The sequence below is a fragment of the Loa loa genome, assembly GCF_000183805.2.
Source record: "Loa loa unplaced genomic scaffold supercont3.68, whole genome shotgun sequence".
In the NCBI taxonomy this organism is placed as follows: Eukaryota; Metazoa; Nematoda; class Chromadorea; order Rhabditida; family Onchocercidae; genus Loa; species Loa loa.
In genome coordinates, this window is record NW_018108248.1 from 131,688 (window position 1) to 156,546 (window position 24,859).

The following is a 24,859-nucleotide window of genomic DNA, read 5'->3' on the forward strand; positions in this document are numbered from 1 at the left end:
AATAGTGAGGTGCACAGTTCGCGCATTTTGGAGTATTAGTTTATATGTAGTAGAATCCAAGGCCAAGACATCTTTTAATACTATATCGTTATTAAACGGAAATTTTTGCTAGTGTTATAATAACTGAATAACATTAACAACTAACATCGAAAGGTCTAAAACAGAATAACCAACAGAATTGCATAAAATTGATTTTGAATTTTACTATTAATAGCATAAAATTGGCAAATACAGTTGTTATTCATCTGTCATGATAATCATTAAATATTTAATTTGAAGAAGACATTAATTAGATATTATTTAATAATCCTCATATCTAAGGGAGATCAGCGGGTTTACTTCCCACTGATGTCCGACCTGTTATTTTGGAAATATAAAAAAAACACTTCCTTATCTTTTAACATAGAGTCAGCACTTCATGCCATGCAAATGCTGAGAGAAGTTTTTTGAATGTATATTAATTTCGATGCCAAAATTTCTAAAATAAAAGCTCCGCAATCAATCACAATTAAATTTCATTTGTCGACTACTTTCTAGCAGCACAAGAGATAACAGGCGAAACTTAAATTTATTCTCTTTAAGCTGTGTAAAGTCATTGGTCCCAATATTTAAGTCCTCAATTGAGGAAAACCTACATAATCAGCAATATTGATAGCTTCCAGGATGAATGCAGTACCTTCTTCTTCGTGTAAATCGTGTTTTTTCATCTGCAATGAATCTGTAAAATCTTATTTAAAATTTTCACGTAAAGAAAGGAAACTATGTTCTTCTTGTCAACTTTTTGAGGTGTTAAGTCCATTTCAAAAACAGTTTAGTTAATAGAAACAGGGATAAAGTATAGAATTCAGGATGGACTTACAAAAGAGTAATCACCAATCACAGCTAATTCGACGAACTTTGTTTGTTTCGTGACATCACGTTTCGAAAACTTAAACATTATTGGAATTAGAACAAATCAAAATAACAAAAACAATAAAATATAAAACTATAGCTATTATTTCAACCTGAGATTTTAGAAAAACAAAAAAATCAGAAAATTTTCAAATGAACCTTTTGGAACTGTCTTGAACCTTCTCCAACCTGATTACCACATGAAGCAGACTGGAGCCACTTTGTACGATACAAGACATGTGGATGACGACGACCTCGATCACCACCGTCTAAAGGCCATATGCCGTAGGCTGAACCGTTGTCGAAAGCAATTACACCACTGAAAGATTTAACCATTGCAACACTCTTCTCGGAATCTCTGCAACTTTTTTTCGCCTTCCTCCTCTTCCACCTTTCTTCCTTCTATGTAGTAAAAGACTCGCTTCAAAACAAAAAGATTCATGAGATATTTTTAAAACATAAACTTGAGAGTGCGATAATTTATACTATGTGATGACAAGGACTTACCGCAACCCGTTACACGTTGACAGTGCCACAAATGATGCTTCTTCGCCGTTTACAGTACCCTGATAGTAGCAATTCTCAACTCGCCTACTGATCGGGATACTCCCACCATTATCAAGCTGAAAGAAAAAAATTTGCATATTTTCCCGATGTTGTTTAGGATGCTTCCTCAGTGACCCTTAAATCTATTTCAGGTTTTACAAAGGAAATTTAAAACAGAGAATAAAAATAAATATCGTTGCACCAGCAACCAATATTGTTTCTAGCAACAATCGTGTTTTTTTTAAGTCTCTTGTTATTCTTTGCTATTTTGACATTCTTTTTTTCCCCTGTGGCAGTAATCTACCGAAGTATATATACTTTCTCATTAAGATCTTAAGACTTGAGGTCTGAATCCAAAACATGCCTCTACTAGGTAAACTTTATTATATATGCTTGAATTGTAAATGCTTACTGCTATAATTCAAGGAAAAAGCTGTTTGCAGCAACAACTAACACCCAAAGAAAGATAAGTGTAATTTTGCATTTCAATCGGATCCAATATATTACACACTTCAGGACAATGGAAAAATCCGAGCGGAGAGGACATTCAACAAGAAAACCATCCACCATCGGAGATGAACCCTCACTTTACAATTATTTGAAAAAAAGGTAGTAGGATTTCATTTGAACTTACTTTCCGAAAATCGGTTCCATTAATGAATAATAACTCATTAAGACCCAATAGCAGTTTTAAACGACTCACAACAGTACTACGAATAACAATAGTAACTTGCTTGTAATGAACACTCCCATTTAAATAGTGATTCCTGTAATAGCATTTTGGACGCACTTCATACTACAAATACGAGGAGCAAAATTCAAAAGTGAATTAGAAAAAAGTGAAAACTCAGTACTTTACACGGAAAAGAAAAAAACTGACCTAGTGTCAATGCCGATACGGTCGTTCTTATCTCGAATCTGAAATGGATGGACTACCTCAAATTCACCTTCCGCAAGCCTACTAATGAAATCTTTGTTAGTAGCGAGATGCCGAAGTTGATCTGAAAATTTACGGCCACCAAATAGCAATTACAAAAAGAAAAAGGAAAGAAAACAAAACAAAGTAATATTGATTTTATTCCGAGATATCCGATAAAATACTTCTGAAAGCGGAAAAAAATACAAAATTTTACATTTTTTTTACCGTGAAATGTTCGCAATTTGAACTAAAATGGTGGAAAAAAGTGTTCAAATAGTTCAAATGAAAATAAGCATCGAGTTAATATTTTCGGCTCATTACTAACATATGCTCATTGATAGACCAATCATTAATGGAGATCAAATAACTGGTTAAAGAATTAAACAAAGTTCTGGGAAAAAGTCTAGATATATCCCAAAAAATATCATGTTGACGCAGCACTTTATTGAATGCCTCCGACCTCCGATACTGACAGGAAAACAAACCTTTCGAACCAGCGACTGCGAAATCAGTAGGAAGTACTATTATGAGAAGGAAGCAATAGCATGACATCAGGAACATCGTAATACAATTTGGTATGAATAATTAACTTCATAAACGATCGCCAAAGTCGGTAACTTATATAGATATACTGGTCTAGCATCGCTTTTCATACAACATAAAATATCACTCGCTTCTTCCCGTCCTTTGACTCACTTCAGAGCAACTGAAATACTTCACATTTGATTAATATCACGACTGTGTATGGAAAGGATAATTATTAGAAAACGACAGAACTCCCGACATATTCGCTTTTCAAACGTCTATAACTGAGTCAAATACCCATGACATCAGGGAAATTTAGTCAGAAATTCAGAAATCAAACATAGTTTATATTTCAGTAGTATTCAATGAGTGAATACTACGAGTGTAATAAGAGTCGAATGAAGTATCGGCAATAATCAAAAACAATGAGGAAATTAAGACAGAAGGATTGCATTCAACGCAGTCATAAATATTAAAACAAAACCTTTGTTCTCACTGGAAAATGCTTTTCGTGAAGCAAAAAAAATGTGCCTGCATATGCTATATTTCAAATACATTAGCAAATGAAATAAGCAATAAATCTGAAAAAACGATTTTGAATAATTCTATCAGAAATCGATGAATAATTCAGAAATGAAATTATACTGTTTTAACAATGCTGATTAGATGAAATTTATCACTATTTAAGACTAAAATTAATTCTTAAAGACATCCTTCAAAAACGATAATATGATTTCGTTATTCCCAAAATCCCTGAGTAATGTTTATGCAGTTCATGCACCAACAAAACTTACAACAATGCAAAAATGCAAGTACTGTCTCAAGAAGTTCACGTAAACGATCTTGAAAGGAACTTCATACAAGAAAAAAAAAGATACCAAATAGAGTGAAAGTCTTAGGAATCATGCTAGACAAAAAATAAAAGACGAAATTTCAGATTTAAAATTTTCATTAAATAAAAAGAAACGTATTGTTGAACTTTCAAATTCATCAACTAAACTGAAATTCAGTCAAACAGGTTAACTATGAAACTACCTGCAAAAACAATTGTTACGGTTAGAATAGTTTTTAAAAGTATGGATGAGACGGTAAGCAGATACATTACCAACCTCAATGAAGTTGAATTTGAATTTAAATAAATCGCAATGAAGGAGTGATGGGAGGAAAGCGTTCATTATGACTCATCGTTTTCATAATTCCAATAAGCTCTCCGAAGATTAAATGAATAGACACCGCCCCATCCAATAAATGAGGGAATATTGCATGCCCTAAAATCATTAATAAATGCAACCATTAAAATTCACATGGAAATTACACACGAATACTACTGTTTGTATAGCAAATGCTTCAGAGATGGTGGTGACTAAAACTAATTGCAATACAAATCATTCCTTCACATGACATTAGCTTACCCAATGGAACACATTGGGTCATTTATTAGAAGGTCAAGCCGGAACTCTTTACTGGTAAATATGTACATAATATCCAAATAAGCCATTGCTATATTTGATTAGAACGATAAAGCATCAAAGAGAAAATGAGAAACGATATTGTTGAAAAAATAACCCGAGAATATATGATCCTAGATACTGGCAAATATTAATAGGGTTCACCGATGAATTAAGCTAATATAAGCCAAGACTAATAATTGGTTCCACTAATAAAATGAATCTGCAGATAGCCCCAGTAATTATCAGAGAGGCCAATTCGACACTATAGTTCATTTCATTTACTTAAAAAAGTGTAATTGTAAACAAAAGTAGGAAATTGGAGAATGTAGTCTTCCCTCTTCCGTATTCTGCCATTTAAGTTTCATTCAGCTTTATTTCCGCTTTTTTCCAATATTAATTGATGATTATTTAATAAATTCTCCGCTATGAGAATTACTGTCAAAAAGTTACGCAAAAACATCCCATGAGATGATTAAGAACAAATAAACAATAACCCTTTGGTAAGGATGAACCGAAATGACTTTTTTAGAGACAGAAAGATTAAGGAAAACTGATGAAACTAATGGAGTTTAATGAATTATGGTTAGATTAGAAATAAGAGACAATGGAGACAACTGACCTATCCTATTGATAACAACTGACCTATCCTATTGAAAATCAATTATAAATTAACAAAAACTCATCATCAAACAGAACAAATTAAGCAGACAATGATCCAAAGAATTAAATGGTGTAAAATGAAAGAGGACGAAGGGTTAGAAAGAGGGAGACTTATCATTACTGAGTGAAGGTCGACGAGCCGGGTCGAGTGGGGTCATCTGGCAAGCTAATGGACTAAGGGTGACAAGTCTCTCTATAGTCGTATCTTCTGCTCCCATTCCGTCCATTACTTTGCAATATCACTCAGCCTCCCTCAATTATTCACCACCACCACTCTGTGCGGACAGATGGGATACATCTTTCTTCTATGTGTGTGAGTGAACATAGGGTAGATAGGTAGTTCATACACACTCCCTGTGGACGGAGAATGTAATGGACTATAGCCATCAATGGAACATTCTTCACGTTGACATACTTCATTTGACACTTCCCGAAATTTAAATTCACCAATTATGCATACACAATCAAGTTGTGTTACTTTTACTGCTTACATGGGAAGCATTACTCATTCCGCTTTCTTATTCATTCTTCAATCAGGATGATCATTGTTGACCAGTGATCATTTAACGTAAGCACAATGCACTATTTGAAGAATTGCACAGAAAATTTCATTCTTTTTCGAAAATTCGATATCCAATTTGTAGTTTTAGCAATTCAATTCTAATCATAGCTTATATCAGTGACTAACAGATAATATCTGAAACGAATTAAAAAAACAAGCAATATTATACCATAATTAACCGTAAAGAACAGATACACGAAACGTGATGCTGTTCTCTAATGTGAATGACGTGAGTGCTGTTGCAATAAGATAAAGTGTTGAACCTTCTGCAGATAAGATTAAAAGCGATCCAGAATTTAGAATTGTATATTCATCATCTAAAAAAGGTCAGGATTATACTCTATTCAGATAGACTCGATAGTTTCGATCTATAAACGGATCATTTGTTTTTTTACAAATTCAAAAGATCTGTTATGTTTTACATACTAAACGACTCTGTTCATTATTCAGATGGAAGACATGCATACTGATTATTGCTTATTTAACTTAATCTTCATCTCTAAAATACATACTTTTGAATGAAAAGGACAGATAATGACAAACAGTTTATTCTACCTTCTTGAATATTAGATGATGAATGATAGTAATCGGTACTAATTTCGGCAGGTAAACAAACTTAGGATTATATCAATAGTACGTTATGATTCATTATGTAAGCCTGGAATAGTGTCTATGCGCAAACTAATCAGGAAAGAAGCAAAAAAGAACGGAAACAATTGAAGTAACCCTCGCACATCCTTCGCCACTTCAAAAACGTTTTATGAACAGGTGTGAAACAGAATTGCATTCCGAGAACTTTGAAGTGACACTGACCGCAATTAATAAATTGGTTTGGAATGTAGCGGGAGCTTATTTTCAGTATTGGGGTTGGGAGTATGTTGTATTACTTTGCAACTAAGTGGAGTAATGTTCCTCCTGAGATTCCTTCCTCCCGTCCCCTGTCAAGATGCATCCTCGAGGTGAAAATTCGAAGATTAGGCAACGACAGGTTTCGTTTGTAGGAAATGTCAGTGATATTCAAAGCGTCGTCTTTTTATTGTTTGTAGGAGAGATGCACTTCTAATTGTATAAGGCAGTTTGAAGTCTAGTTTGCTTTGGTTTCTATGTATGCATTAATCCAATTGCTTTGGTATTTTCACCTAATTTATGTTATATCTTTGATTTACTAAGCCTCCCAAAAATATTTCTAGATTGGAAGAAATGTTGGCTCTCACTCATCTTGTAAGTAAGGCCGTTGCGACGAAACCATATTTAGTACGTCAAATTACCACCACTGTCGTTCGGAATGGCAAATTTTTCGCCGACGCTGAAGATAAACGTAAAAATTTGCTCATTTCCATATCTATATGCAAATTATGTATCCATATAAAACTTTTACCTTTTGTTTTTGTTATGGAATACATCAGTGACTTATCGAAACTTGCGTTTTCAATGAAATTAACGTATGTGATAAAATTTTCCATGCCTTAATTTTTTTCTGTAAGGCTCAAAAATATGTAACATAGTTAAACATTCAACCGAGACATTAAAGCATAAGTTTCAAACTTAATATTTTTTTTTTTGGAATTCGAATTGCAGGTCTCGATCAGCACTATATGGATGTCTTCAACGATCCAAACATCGACGGTTTCTTTTTACGAGGAGGTAAGCTGCTGATCGGGACACTTTTACGAAGCAGTTCAAATGATTAATGCTGCTGTGGTTACTTTTTTTGCTGTTTTGCAGCTATGCAAGATTTACACGAACTGGATATGATTCCTGATCCTGATATCTGTGATGCCGTGTTACGTGCATGTCGGCGTGTGAATGATTTTGCACTTGCCATTCGTTTTATCGAATCTCTGAAAGAAAAATGTGTCCTCAGACGGTGGACTCACAAATGGTTATTGGATAAGGTACACATGATCTGCACTTTTTTGTTTTTAGGCAATAGACTAATTGCTCAGAAACACCAGAAAATATGAGGAACCTTCTCGCTTCCTCGCTTAAACCATCTTTTTTAAGTATAATAAACAAGGATACTGCTACCATCTCTATGTGATCTCGCTTGGTTCATAATTCTAGAGCACTCTAATCTTTGCTTGGAAGATAAGCTTCTTTCTTGCAAACAACCTTTTACATTTCTAGTGCATTTATAATCCTGCCTAGTAAAAGGAATACACAACAGGCTTTTCCTCTTGTATCATTTCAATCCTGCATGTGGTTTCTGTATACTTGATCCTTTGGTCCATTCTTCCGATATTATTCAAATGAACTTTTTGGCTGGTTACCCGGCTGTTGTTTTTCAGATCAAACCTACCATGGACGAATTAGGTATTCCAACGTTGGAGGAAATGAATTATGACAAGCCTGAATTGTTCGTGCCTATGTCTGATTGGTGGTGGGAACGGAAATGGTATGTTTCTTACTTACTACGAATAAATTTTGTGCATGATGAACCTGATTTTTTTTGTTATGTTTTATTTATATTAATATTTACATTGTTTTCATCCAGATAATTGCGACATAGACTTAAGATTAAGTGCTGGAAGGAGATTGATCAATTCCAGATTTTCAAATACACGAGAAGTTGCGATGCAAATGACATTATTAGTGGATATTAGTGTTATGAATGACACTAGTAGTATTAATAATTATGATGTTTGGCTAAATATTATAAGAATTTTGAGCGACACAGTCTTATGAATGGAACTAATCATTTTCTATAAAACTGACTAGCTAGTGATGATAGATTGTGGCATAATGGTCATATAAGTAATTCTGGACGGTTTATTTGGCCACTCTGATTAGTAGTGTACCATGTGCTCAGTAACGAAAGATGATTCTTTATATTGTGTGGTAAGCAGGAGGAATATATCCCTTTTTTTTGCCACATATATATGGCTTAGGATATGTAACTCTTCTGACTATAATCATGTCGGAACGAAGTGTAATATGATGAGAAGGGCAATGTTCTACTTTTTATGCAACTTATTAACCTTATTTTATAGGTACAAAGAATATGGATTTGATAAACATGGGTACGAGTATTGAAGGTCTGTATTGCTTATAGCCGACTTTTGGACATTTCTAGTTTTTCATAAATTTGAACATTTGGTGCGATGACTAATTTTCTGAGTCTTTTGACCAAATATTTATGAATTCTTACATCTCAAGAAACGTCTTACTGTTTGTATTATGCAGTTTATCTTAATTAGGACGATAGATTTCGAACTTCTTTCATACGGATTTCTTTTTCTCATGATTGTATTTGTCTGTAATTGATTGTAATAACTGTGAAATTGCCGATCATGCAATTGAGCATAAATAGTGTATTTATTTTCTTGTTCCTAAGCATGCAATTTGCCTATATTGGCGAAACTGATAAGTTTTGGAATAACTTCTTTCCGAAATCTCGTCCTTACGTTATTTTAAGAAATACATTTTTACTCAAGTTTGAAAGAGTAAATAATAAGCAATATAAAGATTAAGAGCTGTGCTTATACAATTTTGAAGGTGCAAGCATAAAATTTGGTATTTCGTTCCCTGATTGGTTGCAGAATCAGTCGACCTATCAATTGGTCATATAACCTTCCAGAGCAAGTCGACCCGCATATTATAATTCAAACACAATTGATGCATAACCAGTTAGCAAAATGGATGAAAAGGATTGAACAATCGTTCCCAACGACCTTACATGAGCGGGCGGGCCGTTGGTTGTGACTCATTCAGTCCGTTCCTGGGCATTTCCAGAATGCGAAATGTGTATTTTGAAGGACGAGGTGCCTATAGTGCCGATTTAACGACTCATTCATAGAAGAAATAACAAATGTTCCGTGGATGGTCACCAATTGTAATGGTCATTGATTGGGAAGAAATGCCGATCAGGGACTTCTCAGTTTTTTTTCCTGATTTCAATTAAAAATACTGTTAAGAAATAGGATAATTTTCAGCTTTACGTCCTTATTGTTTCGGCGGCAATAGCAATGATGAGACGGAGAAGTGGCAACATATGTTGATAAGAATGGGATAGGCGCCATATGATCATTATGAAAATGCTATTTTGATGATATTTTAACTCTTCTTTTCTTTATTTCATAGCTTTTGTAAGTCTTCTCTTCCGTTTAAATTTCGATGTTTTTAGAATATTTTTCAGTACCCCATAAAGTTTCAAAATTTTTCCATTCTATAATTTCAATTTTAACTTTTTCATTTTCTTTTTATTCAAATCTGCTGAAGGAGAGAGGGATAAAAGGAGAATGCGAGTGTGGGAAAAAAAGAAAAAAGAAAAGAGAGGAAACTGAAGATTACAGTGAATATTTGTGCTGTTAGATATTTTCGAAATTCATTTGAATTCGTTTGCTAATAGTTTTAGCCTGGATATAAATTCATATGAATTAGAAAAGTGGAAGGTCAAAGATCAAGTGGCCGTTTAAAAAGTTTTAAAATTGAATGTGAAATCTTCACTGCAAACTACCATTTCCAAACTTTTCAATTATTGGTATTTTTAGTCTTGCAAAGTTTATACGAATTAAGTTACAGTGAGCAAAATATAGGATAATTTAAGTATAAAATATTGGACACTACTTGAATTTCAAGACATCTCAGTCTCTAAACGAAGTAATTCCGGAAATTCTGTATTCAGAGAATTGAAATAGGAGATTTTTCAGGTTCCGAATGCGTTTTTCTTTTTCTTTTTTTTCGAAACACATAACCAATCTATATTATTTACTGTAACGATTTACTGTAGCGTGTTGCGTAACAATTTACTGTTGCGTGTTATTGGCGTTTATCAGGATAGAATGATGGATTTGTATGAGTGATAAAAACATGACGGGTTTTGTGAAACTTTTACATCTTGTTACTTTCATCTTATGATCCATTTGTTACACTACTACTACCATCGATTTATCGTCATAGCATTACTGGGTGAGATTTTTAAAACATGACAAACTTTCCTGACTATAGCAAGTGATTGTCATGCATTTTAAGTATTCTTTATTATCAGTGATCCGTTAATGAATCATAAATGGACGAAGTAATTTGTTGAATGAAACAATTAATTAGCAAAGAAAGAATTGCAATGCAATTTGAAATCAAACATAAACATTAAAAGCCAATCTGTAACATTTTAACCTCAATTAAATCAATTAAATGCAACAACGATATTAGTAAAATCACCCCAAACATTTTCACTTTTTGTCAATTTTCGTTTAAATTTTAAAGAAAAGTGTACAATCATCCTTTATGAATCATTCCCTCCTTAACCATATAGCTGTTTTATGATTTTATTGTTTAAAAGCTTTCTTTTCAGTTGATGAATATTCATCTATTACATTTCATCTTCAATTTCGAAATGTTCCGCTGGAATGTGGAATACTTCGAAATTAATCTCTTTTACGCCATGGGACATGGGATATGCGATATGTAATTGATCGTCTTTTGAGCACTCAAAATTAATTCCACTTAGTATTTTTTTTTTGTCTTAATTATCTATTAGCCATTTAATACAAATTAATCACCGAACTACAATAAAATATAGCAATTATTCATAATCCATAAAATTTATTAATCGAATTTGTTAATTAATTCACATTCATAAAATTGCTAATTTTATTAACTTTCCATTTAATGACAGGAATTCGGAAATCCTTTAATATTTTCAGAATTTATTTGAAATATTTTTTTAAAGAATGTTGAAGGTGGAAAAATTTCTAAACACAAATGACTGGTAGTAAGGTGGTAGCATGAGGTGGTAGTAAGGTAAGGTTAGGTAACTGCTACCACCTTACTTGGTAGTAAGATGGTAGCATGAGGTGGTAGTAAGGTAAGGTTAGGTAACTGCTACCACCTTACTTGGTAGTAAGATGGTAGCATTTTATACTATTTGTCATTTATTCTGCAACTTTTCTTTTTCTTTTTTTTGATGAACTGAAGAAATTTAGAATGATCAACATGACACTTACTGTAAATTTTGATACTTTTCCGTCTCTTAAGTTATAATGTTTCAAATTTGAAATTTATTCTATCATTGCTGTCAGACAATTTCTGCGTAACACATGCTGCGACAATACCGCGGAGACATAGTTACTGGATTTAGCCTTATTGATTAGGCCTGTCAAACCTATCGATTTGACTCATTTGTCTGATCATTTGTCTGTTTGACTGATTTTATTTCATTGTCTATAAATAAGTGCTAAATTTCCCTCAGTTTGTTTGAGAAGATATCAATTCAAAATTAATTCTTCGAGTTGTGCTAAAAACTACCAGAAAATCCCGGGGAACAAGAAGTTAGTTCAGCCACCATCTTCTTCCCAAGTATAGCATTATCTTAAGAAGTGAACATTCAAACTTTCATTGTACACCAGTGCAACTGCTATCGCTACTACCGGTATTACCATACTGGTACTGCTATTAATTAGACTACTACCAATGCTACTGCTAGCTAGGCTATTAGATATCATTTCTGCTGGGGTCAAATCCTTTTTCATGAATAGAGAGTACCACCAAGGAAATTATCCTAAGTCATCCTTTTTACTCTATCAATTAGTTACTCTCAATAAAAGTAAGATAGAAGAATTCGGGTTGTCTCATGCTGGGATCATTTTAAAATTTAATCCAATCATTTAGCAGTGCCAGTCCTATCGAGAATTCTCGAATGAGCTATTCACTACAATAATGAATTGTTCATCATTCTAGCTATAATTTCAATCAGCATCAATTCAACATAAATTAGCCTAAATAGCTTACTTATATAACTTGTATTGCAAGTTTAAAGTACCCAAAAACGAATTTAAATTAAATATAAGTGAATGAAGTTTCTAATTGGAAATGGATATTAATTCATACAATTTACAACTATCTTATCTTATTGGTAGGATATAAACCAGTTGGATTACTGCAAATCTTTCGAATCGAATTGCATGGGATCGGATCGGATCGAATCGGATTGGATCGAATGGTACATGATAATGCATCATTAGAAAATTCATGTGAAAAAAAAACCCCCTTTTCCCAAATTTTGTCTCTTCTTTTGTTGACCTAAGTCCTTTCTAGTAGCATTAGTGGTAGTTTTTGTGGATATATTTTGGGCATTAATATTCATATACTAAGAGTCAGTTCTATAATGACCATTTTCGTTGTCCATCTTAGCAGTAGATCGGAGACCTAGTTATTCAAATTTCTCTCAAAATTATGGTCATTCATGTTACGATTATTCAAAGAATGATCTGTGAAGAGAGAAAGAATTATTCTTGTTGGTCATTTTTATGATCCATCAAAACTTCTGAGTGGAAATTGTTGTACTCAAATGTTATTCAATTACTTTTCTTGCCGTAATTTCTTCATTTTCATTTATTCATTTTATGCATAATTTGCTATAATTTTATTAGTAAACAAATTAATTCCAAGGAGGAAATACGAGGTATCAGAGGATTTGATTGAGGTAATAAAGGCTAGTGGTCAGTTGCTAGCTTCCAAATGCGTTGAAAAAAACCTGATAAAAGCATTGAACACTTGAAAACATTTGATCCAATCTTTTGTTTAGAATATTTTTCAAGCAGGATTTTCTAATTAATAATAAATTCGCACTTGTCACTTTACATTTACTCAACTTTCCAATCATTCCTATCTTTCGTTGGAAAAAAAAGGCGCTTTTGTCATCACCTTTTTGTAGTTTAGTCTTGCTTAATGCACAAACTTATTTAGCAATTCAAAGGTATGAGAAAAGTAAGATAAGATGAAATCTCACCTTTTCTCCATTGCATTTTTACATACAATAATGCGCTATATGAAGATAAAACGGGAAAGGTCAAAAAAATTGCGCACATTTCTCCTGATAGACCTTCTTCTAGTTGCTAGATATGGTCATTCATTGATTTGCAGGATAGATTTACGAAAATATTAGCCACTTGACCATTTTCATCTATCCATTACAAATTCCTTCACTATTAATTCGATTACGGTCATAAAATAATTTAACAATCAATTTAAAAATCAAACAATTTTGATTTAGGCTATTCTGGATTGCTCATTGACTGAGACAAGCAAAAAATAAAAAAGTTAATTTAGTATAATTCATTTAACTAAATTAATTAAATGTTGTAATTGATTGAAAAGCGCTGTTGTACAATATTGTGAAGCGTTATTGTATGATTCTCTACTAACGATTGTATGCATTGTATTTAAGGATGTTATTTAAAAATAATCACGATTTTATCTCTTCTAAAATCTATTTTGCTTTACATTTTCCATTGTAAAATATAAGCTTCTGCTGTGATAACAGGGTTCACGTACGCTTTCTTATCACTCATATGTTAATTTATGTCGTTATTATTGAATTTATTCCATTGAGCCATTCAAAAGACGAACAATGATAACGAAATAATCGTTGTTAGTCATAAAAATAGTTCCATTTCTTTTCTTAATAATCAAAATAAAAATGAAAGCAAACTTTTCCTTGTTTACATTGTCGCATTCATCACTTCCTCAAATGTCTGTTGACAATTTCACAAAGAAAAGGCGACTTTTACAACACAGCGCTATCCGGCTAAAATCATTCTTTGTTTTGTAAAAATCAATTCGATTCTTAGCATTTTACTATGTCTAGCAATTTTACGTGGTTTATACATGGGAGATACACGTTTACGTGATAGGTTACACGTTAAGCCTGAAGAATTCAGCAACATATTAATTGTCATATAATTAAGCAAATGAGATTGGCGCAGTTTGACGTAAGGATGTAAGAAGTTGTTACCAAATTAGTTGAATATAAAATTTTCATGTCATCGTACAAATTCTGTTATATTGAATTAAACTTTTCCCTTATTTATATTATACAGTCAATTAAGAATTCTGATTTAACGCACGAAATTAAATGACCAAATATTTTTCTGACCATAAGATCATAAGGTCATTGGCTCGATTAAAGAAGCAAAATTCTGGCTGCACATGATTCGTACGCTTATTGACGTTGCGTAATGTTCTTATAAATTAAAAAAAAAAAAAGAACGAAATATTTATTTTCTCTTCATTTCAAGATTAATTAACTCTTTTTTTTTGCTTGTAAAACATGATCAGATGATTGACCATCACACTGTACTATCATCTCATTGCTATCACTTTTTTCTACTTAAATTTAAATTGAATTTATCACAAACTGTCTTAGAAATTCTAATTTTAAGCTTAATTCAATACAAATAACTTTATCATTTAAATAACTTACAAGCTATATCATTTGGATGTAATATTGAAGGAATTTCATTTCATTTCATGAATTATATGTTTAAAAGTAAAAATTGAGCGAAGAAAAAATTGATTTATTCTTGCATTGATTTCACATGATCAAACATACTGATAAGCCATTTCAAAACTAATTGTCATTTGTCATCATTGTTAATTCCATTAAACGCTGGATCATCCTTTGGTCACTTCCATCATTTTGTTTATTTATGGGCAAACTATTTGCGAAATTAAATTTTCTTGTTTCATTCTCCTTTCATTCCTTTTCAACATTTCAGTCGTTAAATTCTATATATTTGTATTGTATTTTGATATATGAAAATGGACAATTGCGCCTTGGTGAAATTATTTTTTAAATTTATTGTAGAAAGGCTATGGACAATTTTAAGACGAATGCTAACACTGTGGATGATTTGGTCCTTCTTTCTGCTGTCACACATGATGATATTATCAATACTTTGCGTGATAGGTTGTCTCAAATTTGAATATTTAGATACAATATGATAATCTTAAATATTATTTTAATTGAATAAGGTTAAATGATATATTCAATGATTTCCATATTCAAGTGCTTTTTTTTTGATTAATTTTCAAACAACTTGATATATTGTAGCTAGAATGAAAGCTTAATTTACCTCTTCCATTTCAGATACGGTAAAGGTCAAATTTACACTTATATCGGTGAAGTATTGTTAGCTGTAAATCCTTATCGAAACTTACCTATCTATGGATCTGATATGGTACGTAAGTATAAGGGACATGAAATCTATGAACGTTCACCGCATGTATTTGCAATTGCTGATGTGACATACCGATCGATGAAATGGCATGAACATGATGTTTGTATCGTCATTTCTGGTGTGTGAATTTCAATCGTAGAAAGATTTAAATTTTATTTAAACTTATTTAATGATGAAAGCAAAATTCTAGAACTTTCCCGAACCGTATTTGAACTTTGTTATCAATCAATGTTTCTTTCGGAGAAAAGAGAAGAATTTAAAAATGCAAATAATATTAATCCTGAATGCACCGATATTTCCGCCTTCCGCTTCCCGCTTTCCGCTTTCATTTTTATTACTAAAAATAATCATTTTTCATTCAGGTGAATCCGGTGCTGGTAAAACAGAAACAAGCAAAATAATTATGCGTTATCTTGCCGCAATTACAAATGCGGAAAAGCAGCATGAAATTGAAAGGTTAAATTGAAAGCTTCCTTCCTTCCATCGTGCATTCTTCAGTCAGTTTTCTTCCTGCTTATATTTACGCTTATAAGCTAACGGATCTGTTTTACAGAGTGAAAAATATCCTCATCCGGTCAACAGCTCTTTTGGAATCGTTGGGATGTGCGATGACCAATAAAAATGATAATTCAAGCCGTTTCGGCAAATACATGCATATAAACTTCAATTTTCAAGGCGATCCATTTGGTGGTCATATCAGTAGCTATTTGCTGGAAAAGGTCATTGCTATATTTCATTGGATCTAATATGCATAATTATCCTTTGCTCATTTATGTATGACCATTCTGAAATATGACCATTCTGAAATGATCACTTTTCATATCTTTGGTCTACAGTAGCATTTAACAGCAATGGATAAAATATTTGGGCAATGTACCCTTTGTACAAGAAAGAAATCAATTAAAATTGAATTGAATAATTTCATCCCAAAATGATTTCTCATTTTATAATTTATTATTTCAGCATTAATTAAATTATTTGTAGTCACGTGTCATACGTCAGCAACACGGTGAACGTAATTTCCATATTTTTTATCAACTTCTGGCTGGAATGGACATTGACCGTTTGCATATGTTGCATTTACAACGTGATCCTCAGAAGTACTTTTATCTAAATCAAGGCCAAACGATTATCGTAAGTTTATCCCAACTATAAAGTTTAGGTAATGAAAGTTACAACCAATGTTGCATATTTGAAAAATTTATCAAAAAAAGTTTTAAAAATAAACCAATTACTGGAAATTTATTTAAGATTTCATTCATTTTCTAAATTAAATTATTTTACAAGAAAATTAAAACGTTAAATATCTTTTTATATATATTTTTTTCTTAGGCAAATACAATAGACGATAAAAGTTCGTTTAATGAAGCTTTACAAGCAATGCAAGCAATTGAAACATTTGTTCCAAATTCTGAACAACAGGTGAGTTTAACTTTTCCATTTTCCTCTTTCATTAAGATAACTTAGATGTCACAGTGAAGAAGCAAAGTACAGTTTTTTTTTTCTCTCTCTCTTTTATAGAAATGATGGAAATATTGTAGGTATGGAATATCTTGGCAAGTATTTTGTTATTGGGTAATCTTAAATTTACCGAAAATGAAACAAATACCGATGAAAGTTTCGTCAAAGATCGTGATGAACTTCGAATTTGCGCCAATGTATTGCAAGTAAAAACTGAAGAGTTAGAGAGAGCATTATGCATGCAGGTAGGTCATTACCGCCAATATTGTTAGCTTATTACCGTTACCGTAAACACTCCTTTTTTTTCCTTTTGAATTACGTATTACAACTTCACGGATATTGTTGTGGATATGATTAAATTTGTAACAAAGCTGGGTACGTCAGCAATCTAATGCTTCCACGTGTGTGTACATCTGTGATTAACACACGTCAATTACGTCATGTGATTCACGTTTCTCCGTATTTGTTATTACTTAACCATTATTCAACCGTAAAATTTGATGAGATAAACATTCGGTAAAAGATTACATCTTACATTGCTTCTACGTTTGATAGGTTAAAATTTTTATTTTTGACAGTAATTCGAGGAATTAATTCAATCAATAAATAAATGAATATCTCATGATCAGCTAATTATTATTTAGGTGATTGCAGCCAAAGACGATGTTGTCTCAAAGCGTCATGATGTCAACGCAGCTGAATATACAAGGGATGCGCTTGCTAAGGTCATCATTCGTTTATAAATATCAAAATTTTGGAATGTCATTTTTGTCATGAAAATTAAAATTTAAGAAATTATAATTTAATATCACCAATAGCTTATCAAAAGATGAGTTGGCCTATGGCAAAGTGATACTCAAACCTTATCAGTCATTTTCAATGTTTTTCGATTTCAAAACCTCTACAACTTTAGATTTTTCGAGTTCTTTTTCTTTTATTCGCTATCATTTATCTTTTATTGAATCATGTATTGCAAATGGATATTTATCACTCCTTATCAGAATCATCATCCGAACATTTTTTCGTTCTTTTTTTTAAAATTCTTTAGCTAAAATCAAACTTCATTGATTTATTTCTTAAGGCAATTTATGAGAGATTATTTACATGGATTATTGGAAAAATTAATCAAGCAATTAATGTTAAAAATGTTGGTAAAAATGCCGTTATTGGTGTGCTTGATATTTATGGATTTGAAATATTTGCCATAAACAGGTAAATATATTCATTGAATTTCTTTTTTTTCTCGAAAAAACGTTTTACTTTTATTTTAGTTTTTATTTTCTTTTTTTTTTACTTTCAATTTTTTCTATTTTTTTACGCTTTACTTTAATTTTTTCTTTGCAAATGAAGCGAAAATTTTGAAATTAATTTTTAAATTTACAGTTTTGAACAATTTTGTATCAATTATTGCAATGAGAAATTGCAACAACTTTTCATCGAATTGGTGCTAAATCAAGAGCAAGAAGAGTATAAACGAGAAGGAATTGAATGGCAACAAGTAATTCTTGAAGTGTAAAATAAAATTTAAATAAATTTCCGGATTATGATCAATCTGATCCAGTCATGGGATAATTTTATTCATATTTCAAGCGAAAAAATATTATGAAAAATTTTTGAGTTAATACTGTTTAATCTTTCGGGTAGTTTTTTTTTCTGTCGGAATAATGAAAACATTACTATGATTGATTAAAATTTGTATACCTTACTTCACCATCATTTCAGGTTGACAATTTATACTTCTCATTTTACTATCATTTCAGGTTGATCTAAAAATGAAATATTTTCTTGCTAAATGCAAAGAATTTCAAAGTATATTAATTTAGATTCAATTTTTTAACAATAAAGAAATTTGTGATTTGGTTGAAATACCTCGTACAGGAATTTTGGCAATGTTGGATGAGGCATGTTATACAGTTGGTCCAATGAATGATAAGGTTCCTTAATCAAAGCTATTTACCTCGTCCATCTCATTTCATATTTTACTAGGCTTCGATATGTTTGTCCTAAAGCAATCTAGGCTTTTTCTTATTCTCATGTCGAAAAATAAAGCCTAGAAAAAAAATAAGGCTAGCAATATAAAGTACTATAGCAATGTACTTTGTGCATATTAGATGTATGATATTCATTAAAAGAAAGCATTTACTAAACTTTCTTATTTTCAGATTTTTTTAGCTGAAATGGACAAAGTGTTGAATAAGAATAAGTACTATATAAGCCGTCGATTAAATCCAACTGATAAAACATTAGCATTCGAAAGAGATTTTCGAATTACTCATTATGCTGGTGATGTAACATATGATGTTAATGGTTTTATTGATAAAAATCGTGATACACTTTATCAGGATCTTAAAAGACTCTTATATAACAGGTAAAATTCCTACTAAACTTATTACTGTTATGAAAAATGTATAGGTAAAATTTTATTAGAATTAAATTTAATCGTAAATTATTCTTTGTATTGAACATGAAAATCGTAAAATAGGGAATATTAGAGATACAAGAATTGAAAGATGAAAAGTATTTGGATAAATATACTGAAAAGAATTCTGATTCATACAATCTTTTAATTACAGCAATAATCCAGTGTTACGGGAAATATTTCCAGATGGAGCCAAATCTGTAACAGAAGTTAATAAGAAGCCATTAACTGCTGGTACAGTATTCAAGGTTATTTCTCTATAATTCGACTTTTTTTTTTGATCTTTTTTTGAAAAAGTTAAAAAAAAAATCTCTTAACCAAATCTCTTAACTACTTTAGAATTCGATGTATGATTTGGTGCAACAACTTTCTGCTAAAGAACCTCATTATATTCGTTGTATTAAACCAAATGAAATCAAATCAAGTACATCGTTTGATACAGTAGGTGTTGGACATCAGGTAAATTGAAACAATTTTTTTTTTTTAATTCTTTATGAAATTGATGATACGAAACTTATATATATAATCAACAATTACTCATATAAAATTCATTTTATAGGATAATGATATAATTTTAGGTTCGTTATTTGGGACTATTGGAAAATGTACGTGTACGACGAGCAGGTTTTGCATATAGAATTACTTATGAAAGATTCTTACAAAGGTTCAGATTTATTATTTCATATTTTATTATAATTGAGAAGTGTATCAGCTTTTGAATCCTTTAATATTCGTTTCAGATGTTATATTTTAATTTATTGTAGAATATCCTCAAATGTATTAGCAAGTTTTTTCTTTTTCTCTCTCTCTTTTTTAATTCAATTTATAATGAATCAGAAAATAGAAAAAAAAGACTATGAAATAAGAGAATGAAAGAAACAGAAACTTTCCAAGAGAATGATATAATAAATGACAGTAGTCTTGATAGTTGATAGTTGATAATCCAACTTTTTTTCAATATTTATCTAATCTTTTAATGATAGGTATAAAATGCTCTCAAAGAATACCTGGCCAAATCCATCTAAAGGTTCAGCAAGAGAAAATACAAATGTATTATTGGGAAAGTTTGATTTACGCAAAGATTGTGTCAATGGTGCAACAAAATTATTCATTCGAAGTCCACGAACGGTATTCAAATTGGAAGATTTACGTCAACAAAAAATGACGGATATTGTCATCATATTACAAAAAGTATAAAATTTTGAAAATATTTTAACTAATTTTCGATTATTTCATTACTCCTCAATGCGACATTAACGCATTATTATATGACAAAGACAAGTTTAGCCAAGTTTTCTTCTCTTAGATTAATTCCTTTCACAGATATCATTCACCTTTTGGCATTGATATCAATTGAATGACGATATTTTGGAATAAATTTGAATAAATTATAGCATTGGAGAGGAGCAATTGGAAGGTATCGTTTTAAGCGTATGAAGCAAATATATACTATCATGTATTGCTATCGAAAATATAAGCTAGGAAGATATTTGATGACATTGATGGAACACTTTTGGTATATTTTTCCTCTCTTAAAATTTCCATTAATTGTGAACTTTTTAAGGAATGAAGAGATATGGTACTTGAAATGATGCCGAAGTTAATTATTGAAGCTTAATTAGTCAGATTAATGATTGAATTTATTCAATATAATGTACCACCGAGAAAAATATGTTATTTGAAGATGGTATATAATTTTAAACTAAAACAAAAGATAATCAGAATTAGATCAATCAATGCTGATTAATTAATTAATTCGTTTTTTTCTATTGACATCAAATTTTGTTAGATTGAAATGACAATTGATATTTTAGGGAAAAAAATTTTTTACATTAATTTAGTGATATGGAAAAAAGGTGCGATTTGGGAAGTAGCATACAATGGCCAATTGCGCCGAGCGGTTTCGAAAGTTTGGACAATAAATTAAAGCAAATGTATGCCATTTGGCGTGCAAATCAAATTGTTGATCGTATGCCATTAGTGCTGAAAAAATCATTGAATGAAAAAATGGCCGCTTTTCATGCTCTGGAAAATAAACGTCCAGAATGGGGTTTCTTACGATCATGGAAAGGAGATTATCTAAATATGGTTAATTAATTAATAAATGAATTGAACAAAAAATTTATCATTGCTTATCAGAATATATCTACACTCATTCCATAATTTTGATTAAATATTTGCATTTAAATAAATAAAAGATGAACTTTTTTTGTTCAACTTTTTTTTCCTCCTTTTATTTCAAGGATGATGAAATCAAACCACCTAGTCAAAGACATGATTATCTTTTGGAATTAGACAATATACGACGAAATAATAATTTCTCAAAAGTACTCTTCTCATCTTACATTCAGGTCTTTTACTTGTTTGTTTCTTTTTTTTCGTTTAATTTTAAAGGGGTTTAATTTTAAAATTATTTTATTTGCTTTGATAAAAGTATAGATGAATTTATTAACAAAAAGTTTTGCTATGCTGTTATTATCATTGATAATATTATTACTTGATAACTTTGCAATAAGCTGTAAAATTTCAGAAATTCAATCGATACAATAAATCAGCATTTCGTGTTCTTCTAATAACCGATCAATTCATTGCTAAATTAGATGCAAAAAAATTCAAAATAATGAAACAACAATCATTTCAAAATGTAAATTTTTAATTCGATAATGATTAAATTGGTGTAATTAAGAATAAAATTCAAACATTTAGGGTAAAATATTTGAAAAAAACTATATCTTCCTTCTAAATACCATAGATAATAGGAATTTTTTACCATATCCAATTGTCTATTTATAGCTTATTGGTCTTAATATATCGAAAAAAATGGATAATACGGTAATTTTTCATCTTGGCAGTAATGATTTTATTGGTTGTTTATACAATCACAAAAATGAGGATCGTGTTGGAGAAGTAGTTGGAATTTTATGTGCGCATTTTGAAAGGTTTGTTTTGGAATAATGGGAAGTAAATTAGCGCCATATATCTGACAAAATCACATTTCTTCAAGATTGTCTCCATCTTTTCTCATCAACTAAAATAAATGAAAATTATGAAAATGAAAAATGAAAAAGGATCAGTTTTTATGAAGAACTGGTTTTAATGTGACAAATTCTGGAACATCAAAAAAGATTCGATTGAGCAGTAAGATGGATCATACAACAATTGATGATTAGGTTTAAGTCGCAATTATTCAGTTCATGAAATAATTGGGCAAGACCTAAATTTACATGTGCTGAGAAAATTTTGCAACAAAAAATTTTACTGTAAGAAAGATTAATTACACGATTACTTAAGTACTCTTATTTTGTTAAATCTCTAAAAGAAAACAATTTGATAGCTATCATTGTGATTTTTTTTTTTTGTACTAATAATGCTCGAATCTTATACATAACTGATTTAAGATTTGTCATTATCTTATTGATAACACTGGAAATTATCAATAGATAATTAACACCGCTTGAATCATAATTAAATTAGTGGGTGTTTTCTATTTCAATAGTGAAATTTCAGGAAATTTAATAAAAAATTGAAAGTAACAGTTGGAGAACTACAATGTACGCTTGGTTCTAAAGGACGTTCAATTCGTATTCATTTGAGTGATAAGATTACTGATGGACATTCGACATTTCGAAAGCATGGCAGTACTCAAATCGAATTGACCTGTCCTGCAGTATCAGCCTGATAGCTACTCTATCACTATTTCCTCTAAACTTATCATTTTCATTCTTGCATTATTTGCTAACCCTCTCAAGAAACTTTTTTTTTAATATTTACAATATTTAAATTGTTTTATACTTTAAATATATCTATTCTAAAATTAAATTTCATTTCTTACAAATCTTTTCTAATTAGTATTAGCCATAATTGTTTTCATTTATTTCTTAGGTTAGATCGAATCAAATGACAGAATCGAGCATTTTTGTTTTCATAAAATTATCAAATTATTGTTTTCCTTGTTTTATTTTTCATTAATAGGAATAGAAAATTTTTAATTCTCATTTTGCACGAATAAATTTTTCTCATTCAATGCTAACAAATGAAAGGTGTATTGGATAACTTTGTATTACAAGTAATATTAAGTAATGAAGTATTTAAGTCGTCAATAGCTCGCTTATTTCTTCATTTATTTTAGTAAATATCACAAAAAAAAAAAAGAATTCTGCTTGTGATGAACTTTACAAATATGTTAACTCTTGAGAAATTTTGTTTTTTTTTTTATCCTGTAATTTTTAAGCGCTCAATTTATTATTTTATATTTCAGGAAGGATTTAATTCATCAGCTTTTATCATTTTATTCATGATATGTTGATTAAATTAGTATTAATGAATTTGATAACATTTGATATATTTGAATTTGTGACAATTTTGTATTTGTTTAATTGAAATGATGAGAAATGAAATACAGCAATTGGTGCAATTATTAATTGATTGAAATGTGAAATTGAAAATGAAAGATGGTAGTTTACAGGAGGAAATTATGGTAAACATTTGTGCAATATGGGCAATAAAAGATAGGAATGATAATAGGTGAAAGGCCAATGTGACAGAGTTTAATTTTAAAAGAGATAGAAAAAAGTCTCCTTCTCTTCACATCTAATTTTACTTCCTGTTGCTATGATTTATCATCATGTTAAGTTTAAAAAATGAGACAGAATGGAAGATGATGGGGAAGAATGTTCTTGAACTCTAACCTTTTGAGCTATCGGTAAACTGTTCTCAATATATTTTCCTTTGATCCAGAAAAAAAAAAATGTACGTGACTTTTTGTTGCCATTTATACCCGTCGATTTTTTTTCTTTTCCTAATTGTAAATATTCATAAATTGAAAGAAAAAAAAGAATACCAAATAAACTTGAAATTAGAAATGAAAAGTTGAATTTGGCCACTTTAATTAGACTCTAATATATAATTCATTTAATTATACTTCAAGTGAATATTTTAAGTTAAATTAAAGGTTAGGAAACAAAATTTAATGATTTCTGTTCAATTTGACAATGATTAGTACAATTTGTGTTTAGTGCGCTGTTTAAAATTACAGTTGAGTAATGTTCATTCATGTCACATACACCCTTCCCTTCTCTTTCTATCTCTTCTCTTCCTATTGACACAAATAAATGCATTTATACCTAAATGGGTATAAATTTACATTTTTGTTCGAGGATGCAATGATTGTGACAGTGTACCAAAAGGCGCAAAATGTATGTACCAATTCGATCAACACTTCGTGCTGCTATAATCGTGTAAAGAGAAGAGATGATGGAAAAAGAAGGAGTTATATTGCTATAGAACCACTACTACTACCACTACCATCATCATCATCATCATCAACCAACACCGCCACCATCATCTGTTTATTGTCACTGTATCATTATTATTTTGCTCAGAACCGGTTAAGTTCGTGTTTTGTCCCCGTGTATGGCTGATAATTCTTCTCTCTTTCCCTCTCTCTCTCTCTCTCTCTCTCTCTCT

General features: G+C 30.8%; 3 protein-coding genes across 3 annotated transcripts in view; 2 read left to right on the plus strand and 1 right to left on the minus strand.

Annotated features, from left to right (window-relative positions):
- Positions 1-2,908, minus strand: part of LOAG_05440 (hypothetical protein) — a gene marked incomplete at both ends in the record, with an annotated part of 10,587 nt that extends 7,679 nt beyond the window's left edge. Inside the window, 7 exons of the mRNA XM_020446854.1 lie at positions 636-707; positions 860-928; positions 1,051-1,210; positions 1,399-1,514; positions 2,072-2,204; positions 2,318-2,438; positions 2,842-2,908. Coding sequence (XP_020302853.1) covers positions 636-707; positions 860-928; positions 1,051-1,210; positions 1,399-1,514; positions 2,072-2,204; positions 2,318-2,438; positions 2,842-2,908 — 738 coding nt within the window. The remainder of the gene's footprint in view (positions 1-635; positions 708-859; positions 929-1,050; positions 1,211-1,398; positions 1,515-2,071; positions 2,205-2,317; positions 2,439-2,841) is intronic.
- Positions 2,909-6,754: 3,846 nt separating this feature from the next.
- On the plus strand, positions 6,755-8,239 carry LOAG_17383 (hypothetical protein; the record flags this gene model as incomplete). The annotated part of the gene is made up of 5 exons (XM_020450045.1): positions 6,755-6,872; positions 7,133-7,198; positions 7,280-7,449; positions 7,843-7,949; positions 8,077-8,239. The coding sequence occupies 5 exons, from the start codon at positions 6,755-6,757 to the stop codon at positions 8,237-8,239; spliced, it is 624 nt and encodes a 207-aa protein (XP_020306333.1).
- A 6,908-nt stretch (positions 8,240-15,147) lies between these two features.
- LOAG_17384 (CBR-HUM-5 protein) lies at positions 15,148-23,072 on the plus strand (the record flags this gene model as incomplete). The annotated part of the gene is made up of 21 exons (XM_020450046.1): positions 15,148-15,242; positions 15,423-15,631; positions 15,876-15,969; positions 16,067-16,232; positions 16,498-16,647; positions 16,846-16,935; positions 17,055-17,219; positions 17,619-17,699; positions 18,056-18,186; positions 18,358-18,472; positions 18,798-18,908; positions 19,137-19,342; positions 19,548-19,641; positions 19,733-19,852; positions 19,972-20,057; positions 20,377-20,584; positions 20,788-20,909; positions 21,235-21,481; positions 21,637-21,744; positions 22,187-22,332; positions 22,901-23,072. The coding sequence occupies 21 exons, from the start codon at positions 15,148-15,150 to the stop codon at positions 23,070-23,072; spliced, it is 2,916 nt and encodes a 971-aa protein (XP_020306334.1).
- Positions 23,073-24,859: the final 1,787 nt, after the last annotated feature.